This window comes from Oxyura jamaicensis, chromosome 11 (genome assembly GCF_011077185.1).
Source record: "Oxyura jamaicensis isolate SHBP4307 breed ruddy duck chromosome 11, BPBGC_Ojam_1.0, whole genome shotgun sequence".
Classification (NCBI taxonomy): domain Eukaryota; kingdom Metazoa; phylum Chordata; class Aves; order Anseriformes; family Anatidae; genus Oxyura; species Oxyura jamaicensis.
The window spans coordinates 1633119-1642803 of NC_048903.1; the positions used below are offsets into that span (position 1 = coordinate 1633119).

Below are 9685 nucleotides of genomic sequence, written 5' to 3' on the forward strand. Positions count from 1 at the left end.
AGGCAGATTTTCGGAAGCGTGAGGTCACGCACGACACCCATTGCCCAATGTCGGGGATTTCAGCCTGACACCTCTCCAGCTGCCCAGTGCCTGCTGTCACGCTGGCCTCGCCACCCCGGGCAAGGAGCATCTCCCTCTCGGCAGGAGGACCCGGTGCCCTGCTCGAGGGCACGGCTTCTGTGGGCACGGGGAGGGGGGAAGGCGGTGACAAGGGGGCCCCGGGGACACCGCAGCACCCCGTGGGTACGTTTTGCAAGCACACGGAGCCAGGCCCTTTTTAAAGGGTTTTATTTTTCAAAATATACAGCTTATTTACAGGTGTAGTGTCTACAGTTTCACATATAACTTTATTCCAAACCTTTAAATATCCGCAGTAAACATTAGAAAAAAAAAATAAATCACAGGATCAGGAAAAAAAAAGGCATCTCTTAGCGATTCCGTTCATTGGAGTTTAGGTTTCAAGTAGCTGACGACTACAAAAAACGTGGACTTGATAAATCTGGCAGAGAGATCCGGCACGCTGGTTAGAAAAAGGCAGAAACCAGCGGTGGTGCTGGTTTGTTTGTGTTTTTTTTTGGGTGTGTGTGTTTGTTTTTTTTCCCCTCTCCAAGTGACCCACGACACAGAAGCCCCCGGGTACGAGCTGGGAGAACTGCAGCATGTTGGGCATCGGGGGGGGGGCACCCCATGAGGGCTGGGGGTCAGGGGGGCTCCGGCGAGGTGCAGGGCAGAGGGAGGAGGGCTGGGGGGCTCGAGGCGCCGGGCACTTCATCCTTTGGGCGCAGAGCTGCCCGCACATCAGTGCCCGCAGCCTCCTCCTGCCCCTTCCCGCATCCTTGCCCCCCATCCCCGGCGGCAGCGCGGAGGGGCTGGCACAGCCCCCCCACGGGGGACGGGGAGGAAGAGGAGGGACGGTGCAAACCCTCAGCAGCACGATGAGGTCCCCACGCGGCCCCGGCCCTGCTGGAGGCGGGGGGCAGGGGACGGGCGAGGGGCAGGGCTCCAGCCTTGCCCCCGGCACCGCGGGCGGGATGGGGACAAGGCTGGGGCCACCGCGGGGATGCTCCGGAGAGGGGTCAGTGCCACGTCCCCCGGGAACAAGGGCTGGGGAGGGACACCAGCCAGGAGGGACAGAGCCGGGGCCGTCAGTCCTCTTTCTCGAAGGTCTCCTCCTCGGGGATGAGCGTCCGGAAGGGGCGATCCCAGAAGCGGGTGCTGATGCCGAAGCCTAAAGGGAAGGGAAAACAGTGCTCAGCCCGTGGTGCTGCCGTCGCTGCTGGGGATGAGTTAACCAAACCGCTGCCACCGTCACCGAGTCTGGCAGCCAGGACAGGGCTGGTGACACCCGGAGCTCCGCAGGACCCTGCCCCTCGCAGCAGGGAGGCAGCAGAGCAGCCAGCATGGGGCTGGTCTGGTGACGGTGCCGGGCTGGTGACGGCTCCAGCAGCGTCCCCGTGGAGAGGAGTGCCGGCGTTTTGGGGACGGAGGCTCGCCACCCAGCCCTGGGGTGACAAACCAGCGCGAGGAGGAAGAGCAGAGGGACAAAAGGAGGCGGCTGGGACGATAACTTATCAGGATGGGGCGCTTTCTCCTAGGAAACCGGGCAAAGGGCAGGTTGAGCAAGCGCCGGGCTGGGGCAGAGCGAGGGAAGCCCGGGGCCTCACCCTGCACCCGCCAACGCCGCCCGCGAGGAGGAGACGGGCGCCACGTCCCGGCAGCTCTGCCTCAGCCCCACTGCACCAAGGTGGGCACAAGGGAGGCTCCTGCAGGGCACCTCAACCCCCCAGACCCTGCCGTGAGTATTTCAGGGCCGTGCCCGTGCCCAGCCCAGCTGCTTCTCCCCAGTTTCTGCGCAGTTTCGCAAGCCGGAGCGGCGCGGGTGCACGCGGGGCGCTACCTGATTTCTGGTGTTCGAAGTGGTGCTTCACGTGGTACGCCTTCAGCCCGTACAGGTAGGTGCCTTTCTTCGGCGAGCCGTAGTGGAGGTAGTAGTGCATCATGTCGTACACCACGTAGCCGCACAGCCCCCCGACGAAGACGGAGAGCCCCAGCACCTCGGGCAGCAGGAGCTGCAGGACGCCGTAGAAGAAGCCGATGACCAGCGACGCCGGCACCGGGGGGAAGACCAGGCGGGAGCTGTCAAAGGGAGACTGGAAGAGGAGACAGGCAGGACGGTGAGCTCCTCGGTCACCCCAAATGTCACCCTTGGGCACCCACCCTGCAGGGCTGTCTCCATCCGAATGCGAGCCATGCATCCGGGACGCCAATGCGGGGAAAAGCCAGCGCTGCACCACCCCCACAAGCGCTCAGACACACCCGGAGCAGCCCCTTGGCTTCGGCTCACGGGTCCCTGGCACAAGGGGGACGTTTCCTCCAGCGAAGCTAGAGGGAGCCCACTGCTTCCCAAGGCTCTCGCAGCCCTCGCCGGCGTTAGGCAAGGGCCCCGCTCGCTCGGGGTGAAGATGCCGTGGGTGACAGCGAGCTACCGTGGGTGACACGCAGCGACAGGCAGCGCCCGAGGGCCCCGCGCAGGCGCGGCGGCTCACCTTGTGGTGCTGCCCGTGCAGCAAGAAGTGCAGGGTGATGAGATAGTAGTTGCTAGCGGGTGGCTTCATGTGGAAGACAAAGCGGTGGATGAGGTACTCTAGCAGGGACCACAGGAACATCCCCAGGAGGAAGATGAAGGGGAAGTAGTATTTGTGCACGGGGATGGAGTACTCTACACAATGAGACATGCGGCGGTCAGCAAGGCAGGGGGGCTTCGGGTGCTTTTATCCAGCGCCACGCTCACGTCGGCGCGCGGGGGAAAGCTCGCCTCTCCCCGGCACGCAGCCCACGTGTTTGACTCCTATCAATTTCCACTCTCTGGGGAAACAGCCGGGTGCCGCTCGGGGCTGGAGGCGCCCCCCGGTCCTTACAAAGCTGCTTCGCCCACCCCAGCAAGCAGGAGGGACCCGACACACACAGGGATGGCCGAGCAGCGCTGCTGCGCTTTTGTTCTGCAGGGAGCAGCTCTGCCGGGCGCTTTCCCCCGCACAGCATTTTTCCACCTCCTCCTCCCGGTGCCCACAAGCTCCACGCCCCCGCTGGCCAAAAAATTCACCCTGTTCATTCTCGCTGGCAAGATCCCCCCAGAGCCGAGCGTGTTGGCAGCTGGACAAAACACCCTCTGGGCAGCAAGGTGCCGGAGGCTGATTCCTCTAGGAGGAACCGGGGGGGGGGGGGCACATCCCAAAATTCCAGCCCACCAGCTGGCAGCACTCATGCCCCAGCCACGTGGCTGCGGCCGGTGCAGCTCCGTGCTGCCCAGGTTTCCTGCTTGTGGTGCCCTAACACAAAGCCTTTTTGTGCCCGAAAGCACACGGGCAAACGTGAAAGAGATTTGCAGAAGGGAAGCAGGAGGGGAAAACAGGAAAAAAAAAAAAAAAAAAGGTAGCAAAAAGCTATCAAAACCTGGGCTGAGCGGGGCAGGTCGGCGAGAGGGGGCCGGCGCGGGCGCAGCTGGCACCGGGTGGCACCTTGCGGCGAGGGAGCCGGGCAAACAACAAAGCACCCGGCCCCCCCTGGCCCCCCGCCCCTGCTTCCCGGGGGCGCAGACAGTGGCAGATTCAAGGGCAGGCGCTCGGGGCGAACAAGCCCCGCACTGTGCGCGGCCGGCGGCGCTGAGAGCCGGGTTTGTTCGCCGCAGCCGCCCGGCCCCGGTGCCAGCGCTGCGGTGGGTGTCAGCACCCGGGAAAGGGGGGGGCACACAGCCCGGCGGCGAGCTGCAGGGCTTTATTTTGGGGATGGAGGAGAGGGAGGCAGGGGGAGGGAGGGCTGGCCGGCCGCGTGCCCATCCCCACCTCCAAAAACTGTATTTATGGGGAAGGTGGGGTGATGGAGGGGGTGATGGAGGGAGGAGAGCTCGGGCAGTGAACCGGCGCAGGCGGCTTCGTGCTGGGGGCATGCTGGTGGGAACGGGGCTGGGGGCTCGTGCGCTGCTCACAGCCACATGCTGGAAGCTGGGGATGGGGAAGGGATGAGCGGAGGCTGCGGGGTGCTCGTCCTGCCAGCGGGGAGGCGGCGGGCCTCGTACCTGTGGTGAAGGAGGAGAAGAGCCTGGTGTTGCCCTGCGCGAGGGACGTGTAGCTGACCCAGCTGAGATAGAGCACCACGGGGGTCCACACCAGGAACACCACGTACCTGCGGGGCGAGGGGAGGCGTCAGCGTGACATCCCACCCCACCCCACCCCGTCCCCAGCAGCGCCCGGGGCGCTCACCACGCCGTCTTGGAGAGGGACTCGAGGAAATCCGAGTGGAAGAGGCGGATGGGCCGGTCCACGGGCTGGTGCACCCACTCGTCGTACTTCTCCCCCAGGTGGCCCACCTGCCACAGCAAGGGCTTCCGCCAGTCCACCAGGTCCTGCGGGGGGGAACAGAGTGGTCCTACACGGCCCCCAGCGCCGCCCCCCGTACCCAGAGCATCGGGTTTACCTGGCAAGGTTTGGGCAGGGGGGCTGCAGGGGCGGCCACCAGCAGCTGCCCCACGTTAGATAGGGGCCAGTTTTCTCCCGCATCTCAACCCTGGAGCCCTTTCCATCGTATTTTCTCCCCCTTCCCATTTGAGGAAGGGGAGGGAGAGAGCGGTGTGCGGGCACTCGGCTGGGTATAGCCCCGTCCCTGTGCCGTTTTCGGGGATTGCCATGCCCGCCCGGCGAGCCGGCCCCGGCGCCATCTCCCACAGGCACCGCGCACTTTGTCCCCGTGCCGCGTTCGGCCCCGATAACCGCGGCTCGCCCCCCGCGAGCTGTCCAAACAAGAGGGGTTTTCTCCTCGCGGCAAGGACGCGGTGCTGCCGCGTGGCTGCGGGTGCAGGAGCGTGCCAGGAAGCAACAAGCGAGGCAGAAAAGGGATTGGGAATGGGGAAGGAGGGAAACACGAGTCACTGCCGCGTGTATGTGCCACGCAAGAAGGCTCCGTGCCTCCGGCTGGGCTGCGGTGGGTTTTGGGGTCTCCTCCTGGCCTGCGGGGTCTAGGAAGGGATGGATGCGACCACCCAGAGGGGCAACCCCAGCCCGCATGGGGATGGAGACAGAGAGACCCCGCTCCAGGAAGGTTTCAGGGCAAAAAGGTTGGTTTGGGATGCAGCCAAACGGAAGATTCCCTTTAAAAGGCAATCAGTGGCAAAATATTTACAGGGGGTGGTGAAGGGCTCCTTGCCACTCAATAAATAAATAAATAAATCCTTTTGCAAGATAAAAGCAGTCCCCTGTGCCCCCCGGGGCCGTGCTTGGTACGGCAGCCACGGGGTGCAGCCAAAGGCAGGGACACCCAAAGGCACCTTGGGGACGGGGCAGGCAGCAGAGCTCACCCTGCCCGGCCGCGGCACCCCACTCAGCCAGGGGGAAAACCACACAAACACGAATAATAATCATAAAAACAGGCAGCACAAGGCGGGGCTTGGCAGCTCGCCCCGTGTCGAAGGGCAGAGCTGCTGTCAAAGAACGCCATCGCCTCCCCGGGGGAGCCACCCCGCGGCCCCTCACCTTGTCCACGTCCACCGTTTTACAGCGGGGGTCCAGCCGGCTCGCTGGCGGGGCCGCCGCGTCTGCGGGCTTCTCCGTCTTGGGGCAGCTCTGCAAAGAGAAGGAGAAACCCCAGGCTGAGAGGTGGCAACCAGCAGGGCTCGGGGTGGTGACTGCGAACCAGGGCGAGCAACGCGTCCCGGTGCTCAGCCTGCGTTTCGGCTGCATCCCCGTGGCGGTGCAGCACGACGAGCTGGGAAAACGACGAGTGGAGCTGCCCGGCTCAGCACGGCGGCGAAGCAGAGCTTCCTGGGCCCTTCCCAACCATTTTTCCCCTGCCTGTAGCCCGGTGAGCCCTGTCCCGAGCCAGCCAGGCTCGCTGAGAAGCACCTGGCATGGCAGGGTTGGTGCATGCAGCCCGCTGCTCCCTGGGGAAAGCCTGGTTTTGGCCGGGGTCCCCGAGGAACCCCAAGCCCCCAGGGCCAGGGCTGGGCTGGGCTGCTTTGGCTGGAGACGGCACCGCGGTGAGCAGGATGCTGGGGTGCAGAGGGACCTTTGGGTGCGAGGATGGAAAAAGAGGACAGAGCTCCCTGTGCCGAGACCAACTACAGCTCCACCTGCACCGGTGGGAATTTGTGGTGTCCCCACGCGAGCCCCTGGCCGCTCGTGCCCCCACGGGCCTGGCTCCCCAGGCAGGACGTGCCAAACGTGCCTTTTCCCCGCTCCGTCACCTCGGGTTACCCATTAACCAGCCAGCAGGCTACGGCTCGGCCGGGCAGCCCCAGCAGGCTTTCCATTTGCAGGGCAACGGGATTTTTCCCCGTCGGGACGGGACGGTCCCCTCGAGCTCCGCGGAGATGTGGTGAAGGTGACACGGCCCCGGCAGCGGGGACCCTGCAGCAGCGGCGTCACGGCGGCGGGGCGGACGGGACTTTACTCCGATGGGCGCACGTGACGCTGACGCAGGGCCCGAGTGTTTGCCGATACCAGGCGCTCCTGGAGGGACGGGCGCCCATCCCGCCTCCCGGCCAGGCGTGCGGCGAGCCTCGTCCCAGAGGGTGAGGAACTGGTGGGTGACTCGTGCTGGGCAGCCCCGGGGCAGCGGAGCCGACATTTCCAGCCAGGCAGGACGGCGGCAGGCAGCAATTTTGGCGCAGCAGGAGCCAGACGCTGGTGCACCTCCCTCTGTCCATCTCGAAAGGTCTCCGCTGACATTTTGCGCCTTCTTTCAGCCACACAACACAAGATCCAGGTGGAGGTGGCTGAGTTACGGGTTCTCCAGAGCGCTCTAGTGCTCCTCCTTGCACATGCTTTGGTGGAAAAATCCATCTTCAAATAAAGGATCCCAGTCTCGGCGTGCGCATCGTCGGCTCGAGGCCAGCAGAGAGGGTGCCGGTGTCCCAGCGCCGCGCCTCCCCGCTCGGAAACGTCCACATGCCTCAAATTCCTCCACCCCCGCCCGAGCATCGCTCCCCAGCCGGCCACGGGCGGCTCCGCTTTCCAAGGATACTCCAAAAAAGACGGGGAGGACACAAGTGACACCCGGCGGGGTGACAGCCCCGGCGACGTGCTCGCCATCGCCCTGCATGACGCAGCGCCCGGCCTCGCCCGAGTCACCTCCACCCCCTCACCCTGTGTGGACACCGCCTCGCCCGGTGCCAGCACCCATGGGTGCTGCCCCAAGGGGGGCTCGCTGCTCCTCACCCCGCGGCTCAAAGCCCCCGGTGCCACCAAGCCAGGGGACAGCCCCGTGGCGTGGGTGCCACCGGGGAACCTGGCCCTGATGGCAGCTGGAGGAGGACGAGGCTCGCTCTGCCTGCGGGTGATGCTGCCGCCTCTGACTCGTCTCCAAGAAAACAGGTCCTGCCAGGAAAGCCTTGCGAGAGGAGAGGCCTGATGTAACCAAGGGAAAGTTACGCCTACGAGCCGCCGCCACCTCCCTGGGCCTCTCCCGGGACGGAGACCGGCACGAACGGAGGCCGAGGTGCGAGGCCGTGAGCGTGCCCCCAACGTGGGCTCTGTGCACGGCGACTCCAGTAGTGCACGGAGAGCAGCGGTGCCGCCAGCACCTTCACCGAGGAGCAGGACCATGAAAAGGAGGCGGAAGGTGACTTGTCCCAATAAAAAGAAAAAAAAACACCATCGTGCCACATTTTATTACACCACCTCCAAGCAGGCGAGCGCCTACGTAGTGGTGAGCTCACGCCACGAAGGGGAGCGAGGGCAGCGCAGCCCCGCACGCGGTGGGAGCGGTGCGGGCACCACGGCGAGGGACGGGGGACTTGCGGTGATTCACGGCCGCGTCACGCAGCCCCGAGGAGGCTGTGATGAAAGCCTCTCGTTGCTCAAATTGGAGGGGTAATTACACGAGCCGGTTTCCCTCTAGCAAGGCTGTTAAAATCCACTGGCTAGTTTGGCTAATTATCGCCCCGTGCTTTGATCTCCTCTCTATTCTGTTTGCATAGATAAAACAACGTGCGGCGCTTCGTGGTTGTTTTTTTAAAATCAAATTGGGGCTCAGTGATTCGGTCCGGGACGAGCCCCGAGTGGCCTCGGGGACCCGGTCACCCCGCTCTGCGGTCACACCGGGCTCTCGTTTAATAAACTCAGCTTCCTGCAGGACTTCCCACTGGGGGGGAAACCAGCGGTGGGCTCCCACGGAACCCTAGGAGGGAGACACCTGCCTGGAAAACCAACCCTTGGGTTCGTGCGGCGATGGCGCTCGCTCCCCGGGGAGCAGGTGGCAGTGCCAGAACTCGTCCATCCAGTACCTGCGCACCCGAACCCGTCGGGCTTGTTGCGCGCGGGAGGAGGCGGCGGTGTCCCAACAAAGGAGTTGCCACCGCCGGGATCCGAGGGTGGAAGAGCCGAGCAAGGCACCGGGCGCGGAACAAAGCCCCGTCTGTGCGGCCGCCACCGCGCGGGGCCGAGCGCTGCGCCCTCGGGGAGGAGGGGACGCGAGCAAACAGCGCGGGGGGACGCGCCGTCGGTCACCGACCCCGCTGCGCTGGCACTGGGGGCTCGGCTCCCCTCCGAGCATCGCCGGGCGCTTCCTGCTCTGCCGGGAGGGTCCTGAGCAGCCCGGATCCCGTCGGCGTCACGTCAGCCTGTCCTGGATCCCCCGCACCTCCGGGCCCGTGAATCCCAGCCCCGCTGGCGTCAGGAGCGCCCCGGTGCCTGGGTGTGCCCCGTACGCCCTGGACCTTTGCACCGCGTCCGCCTCCGGCACCGTGCGTGCCGGGTGCTCAGCGCGCACCCTGCCCCTCGCGCGCCCCGAACTCCGCAGTGCCCACGCAGCCTGGCCCCGAGCACCCCGCTGACCCTACGTGCCACACACGCCCCAAACCCCCCGCACCCCCGAGAGGTGGGACCCAGAGCATCCCGCACAGCTCAGCCCCAACATACCACGGCTGCGGGGTGCACCACAGACCCCAGAGAGCTCTGCCCCTGTGCTCCCCATACACAGGGCACCCTATAGACCCCATACATCATGCTCCCTGGACCTGGGTGCCATATAGACTCCGTACAGCTCTGCCCCCACTCTCCTTAGATGCAGGGCACCCTATAGACCCTAACCAGCTCTACTGCCGTGCTCCCTGGACCTGGGTGCCCTGCGGACCCCACACAGCTCCCCCCACCTCTGGGCACCCTGGAGACCCCACACAGCTCTGTCCCCACACTCCCTGCACGCAGGACACCCCACAGACCCCATGCAGCTCCCCGCACCCCCCAGCCCCCCCCCAATTCCCCCGCACTCCCTAAACCCGGCCACCCCACAACCCCCCCGCCGCCGGTACCTGCCGGGAGCCTTCCTCCTCCTCCTCCTCCTCCTGCTCCTCCTCCTCGCCGTCCCGCAGCTCTCCCAGGTAGTACTGCTCGAGCCAGCGGCGGGCGTTGGCGGAGTGCCGGTGCGGGGGCCCGTCCAGCGCCGCGCTCACGTCGGTGCCGGCTCGGCGCCGCAGCAGCTGCTCGCCGCCGGGGTGCAGGCGCACGAAGGCGCTCAGGTCGTACAGCCGCCGGCGGCACCGCACCACGCACGAGCCCTGCGCGCAGCGCGCCCGCACCTCGGCGGCGCTGAAGGTGCGCGGCGGAGCCGCCATGGCCCGGCCCGGCCCGGCTCAGCCCCGGCCCCGCTCCTGTCCCGGTCCCGCTCCCGGTCCCGGTCCCGGCCCCGCTGTGCC

At 65.9% G+C, this 9685-nt stretch overlaps 1 protein-coding gene across 1 annotated transcript; it reads right to left on the bottom strand.

Moving 5' to 3' along the window:
• Positions 1–272: 272 nt before the first annotated feature.
• Positions 273–9679, bottom strand: FA2H (fatty acid 2-hydroxylase). Its single transcript, XM_035336943.1, has 7 exons — positions 9302–9679; positions 5526–5615; positions 4260–4402; positions 4076–4182; positions 2547–2719; positions 1898–2150; positions 273–1228 (listed from the first exon to the last, which is right to left on the bottom strand). The coding sequence occupies exons 1-7, from the start codon at positions 9602–9604 to the stop codon at positions 1146–1148; spliced, it is 1152 nt and encodes a 383-aa protein (XP_035192834.1). The 5' UTR covers positions 9605–9679; the 3' UTR covers positions 273–1145.
• Positions 9680–9685: the final 6 nt, after the last annotated feature.